The 18,610-nt window shown below is 43.3% G+C and overlaps 1 protein-coding gene across 4 annotated transcripts in view; it reads left to right on the forward strand.

Moving 5' to 3' along the window:
* The window catches only part of HIPK2 (homeodomain interacting protein kinase 2), a 164,141-nt gene that overhangs the window by 48,114 nt on the left and 97,417 nt on the right, over positions 1 to 18,610 (forward strand). For all 4 annotated transcript variants that reach the window (XM_082240381.1, XM_082240382.1, XM_082240383.1 and 1 more), the window contains exon 2: positions 7,808 to 8,900. In XM_082240381.1, the coding sequence (XP_082096507.1) occupies positions 7,808 to 8,900 (1,093 nt within the window). The remainder of the gene's footprint in view (positions 1 to 7,807; positions 8,901 to 18,610) is intronic.

Genomic DNA, 18,610 nt, shown 5'->3' on the forward strand with positions numbered 1-18,610 from the left:
AAATCTAACATGCATGGTGACATTCTTATCTTTATTTAACAATATTTTCTCCTTCATACATCGTGAGTTGCTTCATGTAGTTCCCTTTTCCCATGCATGTTCCAGTTTCTCACCCCGCATTTAGCATTCCAGGCGTTTCTTCTATCTCTAAGCTACCAAACTACTTTTTTAAAAACAGCAACAAGCCTGAGTTCAAAAAGCATTATGAAGTTGGCAAAGAGAGTTGTTAAAAGGTAAGTATAGAGTTGTGGGGAGGAATAGGATCTTATCACTGGAGGCCTTCTGTTTATTTCCTGTATGGTCTCCGGCCTAGTCCAGGAACTTCTCTTCACCATTGTCTGTTGAGTGTATGAGGAAATTCCCGCCTAGAGATACCTTTTCTCTCATATACAGGGCTATATTTGGACAGGACTGGGGATCTTTCTGCTATGGTCTCTTCATGCCAGCTGAGGCATGAAGGTTGCGTCCTCGCCCACAACAGCCTGATAGTGTCCTGGTTCCCCCATCATTAGAGCCGCAGACAGGGGTAACCAGGAGAGACAGTAAGAGGACCAGGAGGAAAGGCTCTGTTGTCATGGTGATGAGTACCCTACCTCCGCTGCTAGGAAACTTGGATGTGTAAAAGGATGCCATTACGGGTAGGACAACAGTCAAGTCCGTTCATAAGCTAGCCAGGCAGTGGGCCAGGGGGAAAAATAGCAGAGGAGAAAACCTGCAGAGAAGGGAGCAAGATTTAGGGTGATTTAACCCCTTTCCCCCTAGTGACTGAAGGCATAAGGGGCAATTAGACATGGAGGCAATTTGGCTAGCTTCTCTCGCCTCATGAATTAAAGAAGTCCTGGGATTCTGTTTCATTGACTAAGGGGTTAACCATGGCATTGCAGATTAAACCTTGGTCCCTCAGGAAACCCTTTCCACACAGATTTATCTGCTGATAAAACCCAACAGATTTGCAGCAGATCCCTGGCGGGTGCTCCCCCCACCCAAAAAATCTGGGAATTGGAATTGGGTGCTGAGAGTTGTTAGCAGACCCCATCCCCCTCACAGAGCGACAGTTCCCAGAGTGGTTTAACAACCAATCCCATTTCACAGGGAACTCTGGAAATTGTAGCTCTGTAAGGGGGATGGGGTCTCCTAACAACTCTCAGCACCAGTAACCCAACTACAACTCCCAGAATTCTTTGCGGGGAGTCAGTGTTGTTTTAAAGTGGTATCATTGCCCTTTAAATGTATTGTGTGAATGTGGCCGAAGATGCATTGTAAATTCACTCAGGGCAGCTTCCGTCAGTGCTGACCAAGATAAACTGTGAGTGTTTGGCGATGATGGGCAAACTGTCTTTCAGGGAAGTTGTTCTGCCATTATTGATCTTTTCATTGAGAGCTCCTTAGGAGAAGGAAGAGCAGGGATCCTCAGGCCATAGTGTTCTAGAACAGAGTTGTGTAGAAGGTCAATCAGGATCACTGCCAGATCTCTGGAAAATTTGAAGTAGATGAGCGGAAGTTTCTGGCTCACAATTGTCTAATAATAACAACTGCTGAAAAGATTTCCCCTACTAAAAGGAAAGCTTGGGGCAGGGTCAGCTCAAGACGTTTTGCTGCCTGAGGCAAACCAGAAAATGATTCCCCTGGGAATTGAAGTTGGTCAAGAGTGCCGAAAACTGTCGCCCAACTGCGACAGTATTCTGCACTTGGTGCCTGCTGGTGGACTTCCGGGTTCTAGCAAAATAAAAGAAAGAAAAAGGTATATCCCACAAGCCTGGTGTCTAGTTACCATGGTTCAAGAAGTTATTCTTAAGCTGATTTGATTTTTAAAATCTAAAGTGGTAGTAAAAGACTGTGGGTGGGGTTCAACTACTGAGGCATGCCAGTGCAACGATTACTGCTTGTGCAGCAGAGCTTTCGCCCATCTCCTTCCCCTGCATGCCCCTCCTCCCCATTTGGCTTGTGGGGGGCTGGAGAATCCTTGGAGCAGACTAAGGGGAGAAATTGGGGAGGGGGGATTTCATCTGCCAAGCCAAAACATTTGCCCTGTCTGGACAGCCACCTTAGTGAGATGTTGAATTCCTCCCTTTGCTATTGCAGATTTTGCAGTAATAGGACCAGATTTCACTATACTGAAAGAGTGGTGTGTTATTTCTTTCCTTGTCCTCTTTTAAAAACTGAAAGCCTGGTATTGACTAGAAAGCAGTTTAGGTAATGAGAGCCTGACCTGCCGGTGGCCCAGGAGACCCAAAACCTGAGTCTTTTGCATTGTCCCACAATATTTCCTACCCTTTCTCCCTGCTTTTAGTAAAAGACTTGGGGGGTGGCATTTTGCTTCTAGGGTATGTGGGTGACTTGCCAAGTACGCTGCCAGTGAATCTCCCCAGGCACTCGCCATCTTAAATTGCCCAGAGGCACTCTAAACATTTATGCAAATTTGTGTTGTGGGCCTGGGCTCAGAATCCTCTTAAGTACCTAAAAATGGACCTGAAGTCATTTGCAAAGCAAAAGAACTAGTCAAGGGGAATGCAGAGTTAGTGTCAAGCTTTGTGTAAGATAGCCACATGAAGAAGAAGAAGAAGAAGAGTTTGGATTTGATATCCCGCCTTTCACTCCCCTTCAGGAGTCTCAAAGCGGCTAACATTCTCCTTTCCCTTCCTCCCCCACAACAAACACTCTGTGAGGTGAGTGGGGCTGAGAGACTTCACAGAAGTGTGACTGGCCCAAGGTCATCCAGCAGCTGCATGTGGAGGAGCGGAGACACGAACCCGGTTTCCCAGATTACGTGACTACCGCTCTTAACCACTACACCACACTGGCTCTCAGAGTGGGCAAAGGTTTTCATTTCCAGCACGTATGGCATCACCAGCTATTTTTGTCTTGAGTTGACTACCTTGCTTTGCAAATGCACCTTAATTTGGATCTGACACCCCTAGCTGACCTCATCCAGGGACTCTTATGGAGAGAAAATGGGAATTGCATGTGACCTCTGCTAGGGTTTTGAAGTCGAGACATCGGAGATAAAATATGAGCGCAGTATCGTTGCTACTTCTCAGTTGCCAGAAGGCATTTCTGCATTGCAACAAATCTGCCTGACAAGGCTATTCTGAGTGCACTTTAACATTAATTTAACTTGTGTCATTTGCTTCATACGTTCTCCAAAGCTGTACCTTTGTATGATCTGTGGATGTTTGAAGGCATCACGTTGTACGGCAGGCATGGTCTGCAATGTGGTAGAAGAAGTGATGGGGCTGGGTGAAGAGAAGGGAGATTTCTCTCTCTCTCTTTTGTGCTCTGGAAATATGGGATCCCAGTGAAGTTGATTGATAGGAGGTTCGGGACTGAAAAAGCAGTTTTTCACATAATACAGTATGTACAGGTAACTTACAACTTGCGCACATTTAACATTCAGCTTTATGTGCTTGGCAATTAAAAATAATAATTCAAAGGGGGCGCGAAAGGAGGCAGGCCTTGGGGCAGGGGCCTTTGGCAATCCCACTTGCTATTGCACCCATTGTGTTTTGACTATACACAAATTTGGCTTTACACTCCACCTCTGGAATGTAACCCTCTCCATGTGCTTGTCTGTACTTAAATGAATGAATTTAATTGTTCCTTAATTATTATTCTAGTTAAGTTGTAGTCTTGCAGCACATTTCTGTAAGCACTGTCAAATCATATATTGTCTCTTTTCTGAGTGACTATGATTTGTTTTTCTCCTATTTGCCAGATTTTTAACTACAGATGCTCTCTCTGCAGTGGCACTCTGGTTAAACTTCCGATGTCAGACATTCACACGTTTTTAGCTTTTAGTTGCGTAACAGAAAATATTTATTGGTGTTGACACCTTAAATCCTGTTGACATTTTGAATCACTTTCCACCATTTTCCAAACCTATGATCTGTTATTTCATGAATTGCTTTCAGTAACCGGATCCCAGTATTTATAAAAATTATTCGGCAACCCCACTCATCATTGTAAAATATTAGCATCAATCACAGCAGGATTTCGTTTTAAAAGATTATTCAATTCCTGTGGTATCATCTACCATCTATAAAGAATTTAAATTGGGTTTCCTCTCAATTTCAGTTTGAATTTTATCAGCCTCCATGCTCCTGATTTTCACTATACAGTACCAAGCTTGGCAATTTTAAACATGCAAATAGGGAAAAGCAAAACACAAAGGATTGGGCTATCGCTGGGACCTCCAATGGCATCACAATACCCTTAGTACACCCACAACTCCCTGCCCCTGCCCCTTCCAGTTTTTTGTTTAATTAGAAGGGATTTTTGGGTGGTTTTTAGAAGTTTCTTTTTTCAGTTGTTTGGGAGAGGTATGCAAGGTTTTGGAATGCTACATTGAGTTTTTGTTGTTTGTGGGGTTTGACTTTTTTTAGGGTGTAGGTTTTCTGCCTGTTGTTTTTGGGAAGGAAGTTTGCAATCACATTTTTCATCTGTGAAATGTGCATTTTGTGGTTCCCATAAAAGTTCCCTATATTTTCAAATATGCTTTCAGGCCCATAAAAGGTCGGGGACCCCTAGTAAACGACTGTTAGTTCTGTATTGATAAAGTCTTTAATGTAGTTCCTAGAGAGGCAGGGTATTTGATTCCCCCCCCCCCGCTCTGTTCAGGTGACACAATTCCCCAAATACCACCTATTGCTTTCCCCTTCCCTTTCAGATTTCATCTACTCTGCCTTCTAGCAGAATAAACTCTTACAAACATGCTCATTGCTTCACAAAGGAAGTTCGCTCACTGTAGCAGGTCAGACCAGTTGTCCGCCTAACTCACTGCTGTCTGCTCGGACGGGCAGCAGCTCTCCAGCTCCTCAGGTAGAGAGGAGTTCTCCTCATAACCTGCTGTGCCAGCCTTTTTTAACTGGAGGTGCCAGAGACGGAAACTTCTGCATGCAAAGTATCTGCTCTTCCACTGAACCTTGGCCCATTCTTATACGTGTTCGACAGCTCTGTGTTCAATCTTGTAAACTGCTTTCCGCATTGTTTATGCATGGACCAGACCAGTTTGAATTAAGCCCTAGATTTAAGGAGGTAGAAATCAGTAGGAAACAACACCTAAAGCAGGGCTCAGCAAACGTTTTCAGCAGGGGGCCGGTCCATTGTCCCTCAGACCTTGTGGGGGGGGCGGACTATATGGGGGGGACAAACAAATTCCTATGCCTCACAAATAACCCAGAGGTGCATTTTAAATAAAAGCACACATTCTGCTCATGTAAAAACACCAGGCAGGCCCCACAAATAACCCAGAGATGCATTTTAAATAAAAGAACACATTCTACTCATGTAAAAACACGCTGATTCCCAGACCGTCCGCTGGCCGGATATAGAAGGCGATTGGGCCGGATCCGGCCCCCGGGCCTTAGTTTGCCTACCCATGACCTAAAGGATCCAGCGTGCAGAGGGGAGGAGCAAAATAAAGAAAACCACAGTATTTAATTTTTCTATGGTTTTTCTTACATGCATGTACACTGATATGTGTCTTATCAGTTATAAGGGTCGGGCATAAATGGAGGCACTCTAGCAATTAAAAAATTACAACCTGATGACCCACTTTGAATGTAGGGACTACCTAAACTTAAACGTATTTTGTTTGGGGTGATGTCAGATGATCACAAAGATTTTTCTGTGGTGTTTTGCGTAGGGATACCTGTGTGTGTGAGCTCACCACCTCTAAGCACTCAATCAAGATTTTTCAATAGCTGAAAGAATATTTTCCTGTTTAAGGGTGACAGTCCTCAGAATAAGAGTGTAGAATGAATGTTGTGTGGCATCTGTCAGATAAATAACAATGATATGCAGATTACATTAGTTACATGCCAGTGAACTATGCAAATTCGGAGGAAGTCTAGCTTATTGTGTATTTTCAGTGTGACTTTCTTTGTTCAACACATTTTCTATGTTGAGCCAACCATCAGGGGTGATTTCACTTTTCATTTAGAGAATGGCAGGACATTTTGTGTGTGTTTGTACGTGCATTCATAAAGGTCAAAATGGTCCAATTTTCAGTACGTTTATAGATAACTTGTAGCAAAGCAGTGTGTTTTAAGAACCTTTGTCATAGTTATATTATTATGCCTCACAAGTGAATTCTCAAAAGAGGTCATCCACCTTTTTATTTAAAAGCACAGGGCAGCCTTCCACAACCTGCTGTCCTCCACACATTTTGGACTACAATTCCCATAAGCCCCAGCGAGCATGAGTGTGCTAGCTGGGACTGATGGGAACTGTAGTCCAAAATGTCTGTTGGGCTCTGTGTGGTGGAGGCTGGCATACATACACAGTATGTAGTGCTGTTGAACTTTCAAATACAGCGCCAATTTATTACTCAGGAAGCTGGCCACAAATAGAGCAGCACTCTGAAAAAATAATCATATATAGGAGTGAGACTGCCCCTCTCCCCGTTTTTCTTGAACAATAAGAATGTACAGACTCGCCAGTAGAAGCATCTGCTAGCTTCATATCTGATATGGAAGATGCTTTCTGTCAGAAATTTGTGTTGCATTGTCCCAGCAGTACCCAGGCCTAGCAATTTACCTAGCACAGTTTTCTGTAACTAATATTCCTCTTTACCCATCTTTTCAAATTACTGACTGCTAGTATTGACAATTCTGCTCAGACACTTTGAGTGAAGTCAACCAAAACAAAGTTACATCAGTTGTATGACTCCTGAATTCTCATGTAATTGGGATGATGAGACCAGCTGCATGACCTATGGCTTTTAATCCATGTTTTCCCTAATGGGGCAAGTGGCTGTTTTGGGGGGGGGGGAGGGAGGGATTTACATCCAGGAAATGCCCCAAAGAAGAAAGAGTTAAACCCCTCTCTTCACATTGCTGCAGATTTGATATATACCGTATTTTTCTGTCTATAAGACACCCCCATGTATAAGACAACCCCTAATTTTTGAGCCCCAAATTAAGAAATAAATATTTTAAACATCCCATGTATAAGACGACCCCCAATTTTAAATTGGGGGGGATATAGTCTTATACAAGGAAAAATACGGTATATATTTTAGGACCCACCTTTTTCTCTGGACTTTAATGTTTTAAATTTAATATTGTATTTTTAAATGGCTGTAACCCATCCTGGTGCCTTAAAGTGAAGGGTGGGTATGGAATCAAATTAATAATAATAATAATAATAATAATAATAATAATAATAATAATAATAATATGATACAGTCATGATTCTCTGATGTCTCATATAGCTTGGTCCTTACGCTTAATCAAATCATTATTCTTGTTCATTCTTCCTGTTTGTGTACAGAGATATCTTTACAGGAATCCTTAATTTAACAATTGTTGTCCTCCTTCTGCACAGATTTACATTTTGTAGCTTTCAATGCAGGTAGGCTGGCTTATGAGAAGCATTGGCTTACACTACTAGGTAGTAGAAAAGCTTTACTTTCACCCTGTTCTCAGTTGAAAACAAATATAACATGCCACGGGGTCTTCTCAGTTGTGTCACCCACTTTCTGGAACACTCGTCTTAAGAAACTTTTGTAAACCGCTTTGAGATTTTTTTTTTGCAATCAAGCAGGGTATAATTTTATGAAATAAATAAATAATCTTAAATGACTCTCACCATTAAAAAGCTTATATATTTGTGGACTTTTGCTAAACATTGTGGGGTTTTTTTGCATTCAAAAGACTGGTCTTTTTAAAAAGGTTTTTAAAAACTGAATTTTTGATGTTTTAAAACTCTGGTATGTTTTCTTGAATGCCATGGGTGTAAGAGTGACCTATAAGTATTGTTACGGCTAACTGTTTTAACACTTTTGTTTTCTTCTTGTGTTGCGGTGCAGGTATGGCCTCACATGTGCAAGTTTTCTCCCCTCACACCCTTCAATCAAGTGCCTTCTGTAGCGTGAAGAAACTGAAAGTGGAACCAAGTTCTAACTGGGATATGACTGGGTACGGCACACATAGCAAAGTCTACAGTCAGAGCAAGAACGTGCAGTCCTCTCAAGCCGCCGCCGCCATCAACGCCTCTCTCCAGATCCCCAACCCCAGCATCCCTTACGAGCAGACCATCATCTTCCCAGCCAGCACGGGGCACATTGTGGTGACATCCGCCAACAGCACCTCCGGTGTGGTTGCAGTATCTGGGCAAGCGTTAGGTGGACCACACAACCTGATGCGTCGAAGCACTGTGAGCCTTTTGGACACCTACCAAAAATGTGGACTTAAGCGCAAGAGTGAGGAAATTGAGAACACAAGCAGCGTGCAGATTATCGAAGAGCACCCACCAATGATTCAGAACAATGCCAGTGGGGCTACGGTAGCCACCACAACCACATCCACGGCCACATCCAAAAACAGTGGCTCCAACAGTGAAGGGGATTACCAGCTGGTGCAACATGAAGTGCTTTGTTCCATGACCAACACGTACGAAGTGTTGGAATTTCTGGGCCGCGGAACCTTTGGGCAAGTGGTCAAATGCTGGAAACGTGGCACCAATGAAATTGTGGCCATCAAGATCCTTAAAAACCATCCATCTTATGCCCGGCAAGGTCAAATTGAAGTGAGCATCCTGGCCCGGTTAAGCACGGAAAGCGCAGATGATTACAACTTTGTCCGAGCCTATGAATGTTTCCAGCACAAGAACCACACCTGCCTGGTCTTTGAAATGTTGGAACAGAACCTTTATGATTTCTTAAAGCAAAACAAGTTCAGCCCATTGCCCCTTAAATACATCCGACCAATTCTGCAGCAGGTAGCCACGGCCCTAATGAAATTGAAAAGCCTGGGCTTGATTCATGCAGACCTCAAGCCAGAGAACATCATGCTGGTGGATCCATCTCGGCAGCCATACAGGGTCAAGGTCATCGACTTTGGTTCTGCGAGTCATGTGTCAAAGGCTGTGTGCTCGACTTACCTTCAGTCCAGATACTACAGGTAAGTGACCTGAGTCAAATAAAAACATCAGGATAAGTGGAGCCTGTGGCGCAATGGGTCAGTGCGTCTGGCTGTTAACCAGAAGGTTGGTGGTTTGAGTCCAGCCAGGGATGGCTGTGTGCAGGATTCCTGCATTGCAGGGGGTTGGACTAGATGGCCCTTGGGATCCCTTCGAACTCTGCAATTGTATGGCTGTGATTCTATTCCATAAAGGCATTTGCTGTGATACTATAGAAAGCACTGAAATCAACCCGAGATCAGGATGAAACCTATTGGCCCTTTGAGTCACCTGATACCACTGGCTTGATAGATGCAATGCCACTTTCTTGCCACCTGCCATGGTGGCACTATAGCGTGTCAGAGCTGGCCATTAGCTCTATTGTCTAGCATGCTCTCCTATGATAATGCAGATAATAAGAAGGTTGGATCCCACTGCAAGCCCCCTTCCTGTTGCCTTATGCCAAGATGTTTCTTATCATGTGATATTTCGCAGGCTCCTACCGTGATAATATTTTGCATGTCAAGGGCTTTCTGTTATTTTTGCTGCGGTAGACTTTACATGGTTATGCTATTGGAGGTAATCAGCGACATAATTCTTTATTGACGTGATTCCTTATGCTGATGGATTTGATCAAAATACGCTGTGCGAGTTACCAGTGTGGCTCGTATGTTAAATGCAACAGATGTTTTGCCTATAAAAATGCAGGTAACATTTGGCACCTATGAAAGACTCTTTTAGAGGATGCACAGAGGATCAGCAGCGCTGCTTCTCCTTGTCTCTTAAAATGCAGATTTCAGACACTAGAGGGGGGAACCTAATCAGGGCTGGAGAAGAGTTAATTTCCAGAATGTGGAAGTTTGACAGTGTAGCATTGCAGCAGCTGATTTTTATCTGTATGTCCTTTTGTTCTGAGAAGGAGAAAACAACAACGCTGCTTTCTTTTCTTAGAAAAGGTTTATTAAATAAAACATTCAACAGTCCTATCCTTTAGGGCAGACATGTTTTTGCTGCAAATACACGAAAGCTTTAAGGCTTTTAATTTGCTGGCTGGATGGGATGGGATGGGGGGAGAGAGGGAATCCACGATAATTGGAGCATTTTGCTACTGCATTACCTGTGATGCTGCAGAGCCAGCCCAGGTATCCATATAGACCTGGGATGGGCATCCATAGGCAACAGAAATGAAAAGGGTGGAAGTGTTTGGTTTTCTGAGAGGAAGGGAGTGTTTTGTAATGTGTCTGGGAAATGCATAATGGTTACTGTGTCTTGGATTTTGAAATGATGTGTGAAGGCAGCCAGTTTTCAGATCATCAGACTCAGTTTAACTAATCCTTCTCCCTTTATGGGGAAGAAGAAAAGGAGCTGGGGTGAGTTGCCACAGTAGGGGGTTTCTGACAAAGTCATGAGGAAAATTAATATTGCTGCCTCTGAGGGTGGCAGTGGAGGGGAGCGTAAGGGGGTTCTGGTGAAACAACGCTCCATTCTCTGCCAGAGATAGATACCTTTAGGCGAGAGGCAATTTGCAACGCTGAAAAAAATTGAAAACAAAATAATTTGTTTTACACTGGTTTTTGTTGCCAGGCCATTAGGAAGATGGATGGGGTAGTATTAGGAAAACATAAACTGCAAATGACTGTGATTAAAAAAATGAAACTTCCCAACAACCAATCCTGTTAGATGAGAGAATGGTCATTCATATATATATATATATATATATATATATATATATATATGATGTAGCTTGAGATACTTAAATCCCTGCTTGACAGAGTCTTGGAGAAAATGATAATCTTGATTCTGAAGTGGCAAAAGGCATGAACTTGCAAGGATGGATTTGTCTCTGCAGCTTCAACATCAATACCGCATGTAGTTTGCTTGGCGGTGAGGAAGGACCATTGAATATTAACCATCGCAAACAGACTCTTTGCATCACTTGAAGTTTGTTCCCACCAATAGAGAGGCTGGCTGGCATTCAATGAGCCTTAGCATTCACCCTAAGTATTTTAATTAACAGGCGCTCCACTGTGGCATGAATGCTTGATGCCTCATTGCTAGCCCATTCTGGCCGTCAAGATGGTGTAATTAGAGCAGGGAGGACAAGGCAGGGCAATCATCTGGTGGTGTAGGAACAAGCTTTCCCCGCCACCTCCTCTGTCACTGTTTGGCCACTGCCAAGGGAAAGGGTCACGACTCAAATGTCCCTGTACTACGTGGCATGTTATGAACGTGAACTTTTTGCCCTCTCAAGTTACTGTACTCAAATGTAGCTTGCCTGTAAGGAACTGCACCAGGACTTGCTTAAAATTAGCCATTCACATTTTTGGGCTGCGTTTGTGACAGACTAAGGATGTCTACGCATTGCCAGCTTAATGTGCAGCGAGGTGGTTCTTTTTCTGAGTTTGGATCAAAGCTTTTTTGGGGGAGAATGCATCAAAATGCAGTGTTTCTCAAGAAACAACAGGATAGATACAGGATATGGATTGTGATCAACATCTTATGTATACTTCCCAAACCAGCAGTGCAAGTGTACCGAATGCAGAATAAAAGGGAGTGTGTACACAGCCTAAGGAACTCTCTTGGGTTCCCTACCCTTGAGTTAAATGATCTTTGGTAGCAGGGATTGGGAAAATGTCAGTGATAAGCTAGGCAGTTGTGGATTGAAAGCTTGGAACCAAGAGTCTGTGCTCAGGAGCCACAGTGGGTATGCTTGATCTAGAAACCTTTACAGTACCCGCAGGACAGGGGGAACCAGTGACTAGGCAGGGTGGGGCAGGTTATTCTGGACTGTAGCAGACACAGATGTAGGGGAGCATGACCAATTCAGTTGCACATGGGCGCGCTGCAACTGTTACGTACAATGGAAGGCAAGAGGCAGCGGTGCCAAAATTTGGTGTAGCACAAGGCACCACTGAAATCTGACACCGCAAGGTCTGCCACTGACTGTAGGAACACTTCACAACCCAGGGAACATCCTCAGCTTGCAGTTCCAGTGACTCACCCTGTAGGGTAGCAGGATATACATTTGTGGTTTCCCAAGCCATGGTACCTTCTGACAGAAATACTTCTCCCTAAAACCTCAGATGGATGGATGGTATTTTCTGCAATCCTCAGTTACGGTACATGGGGTAGTAGAGCCATTTACACAACAGTGACTGGGAGTGAAGCATAATGCTGTGGAAGAATCATGCCTTAGAGACTGAGTGCAACATTTGCATGCAGAAGACATTGGGTTCCATCCCTGGTATCCTTTAAAAAGGATCATTAGGAGGTGAGATAGGAAAGACCTACATCCCTGAGGCTCTGTTGCCAGTCTAGCATCCCAGGGCTAGATGGACAGACAAATAGTCTGACCTGGTATAAGGCAACTCCGTTTGTTCCTCGTGTGACCTTGTGCTGCTTAGTTTGCTCAAGCGGTTTATTTTAGAAAAAGCCTGTCTGCTTCCCTGATTTTGTTATTGAACTTACGAATATGAAGTCAAGGTCATGTAGAGTTCTTCCATGGAAAGCATTTCCATAATCCCTTTTATAAAACCAGCATCTTATTGCAACCAGATGGGTATACTGACTTTGCCGATGTGTTCTTGGTTGCAGAATGTAAGCATGCCTCAAATGGCCTGGGTTCTTTTGTGTGTCTCAGTCCAAACAGTTTGACCACAGCATATTGTTATTTTCAGCCAAAAGCCCTTGGGGACAGGCAGAGAAGCCACTTCCTAATGAGCATATTGTATTAATTCAGTGAAACACAAAGATTGCTTCACCTGTATGGATGGACGAACCTGTCACTCTCTCCGTTTCTTGCTTTTCTAGACTTAAATTCAGTTTGCCCTGCTTCTCCATCAGCTTTCTTTGTTTTTGTTGTCAAGTCCTCGTGAAAATTAATGTTTCAGAACCCATTTGTCCCAATACAATAGACACATTTTTGCAAGCAATGCTTCTCAAGAGCATAGATTTTTATTCACACCTTCTCCTATTAGACACATTTCCGAACACTTCTTTCGTTTGCTTGGAGAAGTGCATCACAGCATTTGGAGAATTTTGAAGGATAACTGCATTTCACTTTACAAATTAGGTAGGCTTGTATCAAACGATGAACTGAACTCAACTTTCTCCCCATCTCCTAGTCGTGTCATGGTAGGGAAACGATTGTCAACATTCTGCCAGGCAGAGATGGGGAGAAATGGATTTGTGGCTCCCAAAGCTCCAGACACATCCTAGGGCCTCGCCGTTGCCATTTTTTAGCCCAGCTGCTACCAGTAACTCTACATTTTCCCCTTTGTTCTTTGGTGCTCAAGTTATTTGCATTTTTTAAAGGACTGTTCATTTCTTACAGTTCATAATTTCCAGCTGCTTATCTTCCACACCTGAAGTCATGGCCATTCCACTTAGTGGCATGCCATCGGTTCATGTGGAATACATTAGAATTTCCGATGTGGCCGAACTGTGATTATTTATTTATTTGCACGATCTCTGTTCCGTGCCAACAGCAGTGTCCTTTAGACGGTTAACAAATATACTATATATTAAAACCCATAGAATTAAAGAATTATGAGTTCATGTGAGAAAATAAGCAGCAGGAGATAATGAACTTCTAGACAAAAGAGTCTTTCTTTCTTTCTTTCTTTCTTTCTTTCTTTCTTTCTTTCTTTCTTTCTTTCTTATGCCTTAACAAATGAAAAAGGAAGAAAGCAAGCAGGATGCATGCACTTTTTTTCTCTAGGCATCAATGTCTTCCTGAAAGCATCATCAGCGCTTTATGTTTCTTGGTGATTTTCCAGTGAAGCAGGTGCGGTACCTTTCAAGCTTCAGAGCAAATGCATATTCAAGAATGTTCCTGCTGAAACTGGGACTCTGGCTCCTTCCTTTCCCACTTCAACCCATTCATCTCTCTTGCCATGTGATCCTCAAAGCACACACCTTAATTTATTTTAGCCTCAGTATGTAAAATGGGAGCAGGGCTGGCCTTAGACATTTTTCCTCCTCTCACTTAAAGCATTAGAAAGTTCACTTGTTGCTGTTTTAAAAAAGGGGGGTCTGGAGCCAAAAAAAGAGAAAAACAAAAATGTATGTGTTCTGCAATCAGCTTCCTGCAGTGACTATTTCAAGATGCTACAGAGGAAAGCCATCTCTGATTGTGGGATGGAGGTGATGCTTCCTTTCTCCTTTCCACTGTAGTGCATAGCCTACATAGCTAGTATACTGCCAATCTGTACTTTCAATTCTCTTTTCAGGCCTGTGTTTAATTCTTAGGGGGGACTAGAGCTCGAAGGTGGAGTCTCAAACTGTGTAGTGTTCTAGGTCACCCAATAAGTAAAGTAAAAACACATTATTACAGTGATACCTCGGATTACAGACGCTTCGGGTTACAGATGCTTCAGTTTACAGATGCTTCAGGCTACAGACTCCGCTAACCCAGAAATAGTACCTCGAGTTAAGAACTTTGCTTCAGGATGAGAACAGAAATTGCACAGCAGCGGCAGGAGGAGGCCCCATTAGCTCAAGTGGTACCTCAGGTTAAGAACAGTTTCAGGTTAAGAACAGACCTCCAGAATGAATTAAGTTCTTAACCCGAGGTACCACTGTATTTTAAAGGGGGGTGGGTGGGATAGGATGCTAGGGGCTTGGAGCCTCTGGGCCACTCCCTAACAACACCCTTTGCTGCATATAAATAGGCATTTTCTCTATATTTGGAGGCCAAGAGGCTACAGAGTATTCTGCTGTGGTAGAATATCTGTAGTGAATTTGTGGGCTTGGAACTCCATGGCACTGCACCTTGCCAAATGAGTGGAGCTGGGTTGTAAATGGAGGAGTCTGAACAAGTGCAGGTAAATGGCCTGAACAAGAGCTTCATTAATACTTAAAAAAATAGAAAGGTTCAGGTTTCGGGAACTATTCAGCCCATGATTCAGCACCTGTAATTTTCTGCCACATTTCCTGCTCTCACTGCACCTGCGATGTTCCAAATTAACCACAGACGGACTGGCAGAGGCTTAATGGCAGCCAACTGGCAAGGAGAAGCTGACAGGTACCGAGAAGACCCTGGGGTTTCAGACTCAACCACCTCCATTCACTGCAGTGGGGCGCAGCTCAAAGTCCGCTAGAAATGAATGGAGGGTGCTCAGTTTAAGCGCTGCCATGATAGGAGATTGCCCAGGGGGCAGTGTGGTGTCGTGGTTAGGGCGTTGGACTTAGAGCGTGGATACTCAGCTTTAAAACCCTACATAGCCACAAAAATTGGAGACCTCAGACTCGTCTGTATAGTGGGCAGGGTGAGATGCACTGGGATGGTGGGAGCAGACCTTGTGTGTGTGCGCGCACACGTGCTCCCTCCCTCCAAATGGATATACATTTACGTGTTCAGGCAAATAAATGCCTTTTGTCTGCGTGTGTTTAAACATATGTTCACACCAATGATACCTGAAAACTTGTTTTCAAAGAGGCTATTTTTAGCAGTCCAAATTCTGGACTCTGCATGAATTGTATTACAGAAGATAAGCAACCTTTCACTGGGAAAGGTTTAATTCTTAATTTAGGAAGCTTACTGCAAGAATGCTTGAGGACTTTTTGAAAAGTGTGTCAGCTCATAATTAGTTTTTAGCAAGGAAGTACACTCGAGTACCATCCCTTTCCATTGCTTCAGTTCTAGATGCTTTTAAAAATGCAGATTACATTGCCTCCTGTGTCAGCTCTGCAGTGGTGTTTGATGAATCCAGACTCTATCCACTTGTCTTTACATGCTCGCCTTTACATGCTCCCCACTTGTCTAGGAGGAGAAATTAGCAGTTTTGTCAAACGCCAAGGGGCTGAGGGATTTTTAGAGCAGAGCTCAGTTGCTAGATGTGGCTTTTGGCTGTATTACAGGATTTGCAGTTCCTTTCGCCAGCCACCTGTGATGTTGGTGCAGCAAATAAGAAATTAGTTGATGTGTAGGGATTTGGACCCACTGTTTCTGTTTACTCTTTAAGATGCAAATCCATTGGAAGAGTCAACCTCAGGGCATGGCAGTGTTAGGGGCTGTGAGGACAGGTCTCCGTCTTCAACTGGGAAAAAAAAAACATAGCCCAAACAAAAAACACACACCCTAATATAGTCGTAACAGTCCATTCGACTTTCAAAACGTTCAGAAACTAAACCGTGGCTTTTGATTGGCTGCAGGGAGCTCCTGCAGCCAATCGGAAGCTGTGGAAGCCCCGATGGACGTTCGGCTTCCAAAAATAGTTCGCAAACCAGAACAGTCACTTCCAAGTTTGAAGCGCTCAGGAGCCAAAACATTCGAGAACTAAGCTGTTCGAAAACCAAGGTGCGACTGTAAATGTCAAAAGGCTCAATCAAATATTTTAACCATCTTTTTCTTTACACACATTTTCTTTCGGGTTTCCAATTTTAACGTACCAGAGCAGTGTGGCTTAGAACACATTTGCCTTTAACTCTTGTGATAATTCTAGTCTAGCTAGGCATGCCAGCCACTTAGAAACCTGTTTTCTTTGGTGGTGAGGCGTGTGTTTGAACAGTTTGTAGAGAAGCAAGCGGAACATAAATTATTGAAGGCAACCCAGTAGTCTTTCTTTGCGTTCTTCCCTTGCTTTATTACATTTTTAGCTTACTCACTTGACCTGCCCTTTTTCACAGAGCCAGATAACATACAGATATGTGGAGAATCTTTCCAATCGCTCTCAGCCTGCCTTCTCCTGGAGCTATCAATAAGAGCCTTGACATGACAAGCTGAGAGTGTGAAGGGAAAAGAAACACATGATTGTGTATGACCTGCTGTATGAAATGAAACATTACAAGAGCTTCAGGAGAAGCAGGCTGTGCCTCTTAGAGTGCCTGGCTCTGTGAACCAATTAGTTTCTAAGGTGCCCCTGCGCTTTTTATCTTTTCTTTCCCCGTCAGGAAAGAGATCGGCGGCTAAATCTTCAGCAAGTAAAACACTCAAAAAGAACGTCTCCACCACAGAGTTTAAGGATAACTAATCTCTGAAACTATATAGTATGTACTGAATTGCATGTTGCTATTGTAGGCCTATACTGAGGTGATGACATTAATTAAGGCAGCAGTTGTATACCCACTTAGCTAAGTGGGATTTGTGTCTGAGGAGACATATATAGAAATGTGCTGTGAGCCATAAACATTTCAGTGCACCTAGGAACGGGGGGGGGGGGGGAATCCACTCAGTTCACAGTTAAAGGCAAGCCTACCTAATTCACACTTTCTGAAACAATAAACGAACCAAACCACAGCAGTTCTTTGAAACCTGCACTTCTCTAAATTTTGCAATGCAGTTTTCCAGTCAAGTCATATGTAAAGGTAAAGGGGAAGGAACCCCTGACCATTAGGTCCAGTCATGGACAACTCTGGGGTTGCGGTGCTCATCTCGCTCTATAGGCCGAGGGAGCCCGCGTTTGTCCGCAGACAGCTTCCGGGTCATGTGGTCAGCATGACTAAGCCACTTCTGGCGAACCAGAGCAGCGCACGGAAATGCTGTTTACCTTTCCACTGGAGCGGTACCTATTTATCTACTTGCACTTTGATGTGCTTTTGAACTGCTAGGTTGGCAGGAGCAGGGATTGAGCAATGGGAGCTCACCCCGTCCAAGTCATATGTACCAAAATGCAAATGTTAGCGTAAAATGTTCAGAAAATGCATATGTTATTGAAAACAACATATAAAGATGCATTCTGTTAGCAGCGTTCAAAACTCCCATTGCTCTAGGCGCATTTTGCAACAGGGAATTTCATTAGCGCGAGCAGTTTCTGAGCTCGGCACAGTACTGTGCCTAAGATTTCAGATTAAGACCGCAGAGTGGAAGGAAAGTAGGGCCTTTTTCTGCCTCCCCACTTCCAGCTACTCTCTGAAGACTGGAGAAGAGGGTGTATGCAGGGGAAGGACTAGACCAAGTGAAAAACGAACATAATATTTTGACTGCAGTTCATTCATTTTCAGCTTTGTATTCTTGTTATAAAAAAGTGCGCCCATAACCTAGGCTTAAGATGCAATATAGTTTCTAGCTTTCATATCTCGGTTTCTAACACTCTGTTAGGGAACAGTGCAGAAATGTGTATATTAGGCAAAAATGCATACAAACATACATATGTTAGGAGAAATTCGCACAAAATGTTGGTGAATTTTCATGAGGGCTTTTTTAAAAAAGCAAATTGGTACAAAATGTACTTAAGATTGGAAAAGTGAGAAACCAAGAAAAGCCGAAAATTGTAAGATGACAGGAAATTGCAGATCAACTGTGAATTTGGGGGTGAAGCTAATTAGGGTGCCCAGCTGGGTGGGGAGGACCTGACACGGTTGGAGGTGCAGATGTGAGAATAGTGTAAATAGTAGATAATAAAACATATATACAGTGGGTAAATATGTTCAGATATACAGTAGCCAGTAGTCATCAATACCCCAGACCTTTAAGTCTCACTGCTCTTGTTTGGGTTTTTTTGTGTTTTTTTGTTTTTTGAGGGAAAATGGGTCTTTAAGCAAACAGACATACAAACACAACACAGCCCTCTCTCCCACCATTCCTCTTGATCGTTAGCTCTGTTAGCTCATTGCTTCTGGGGGATTAAGAAGATTGAGCCAAGAAGAAAATGTCTTGTTCCACTGTGTTTCCCTGTGAAATTAACAGAGACAAATAAAAATGGAAAGGTAAACTGACACAGTCCCACATTATACAAAACTCAGAAGTGAGTGATGAAGCACAGCATTATTT

Source organism: Podarcis vaucheri, assembly GCF_965113315.1.
Source record: "Podarcis vaucheri genome assembly, chromosome: 10".
Classification (NCBI taxonomy): Eukaryota; Metazoa; Chordata; class Lepidosauria; order Squamata; family Lacertidae; genus Podarcis; species Podarcis vaucheri.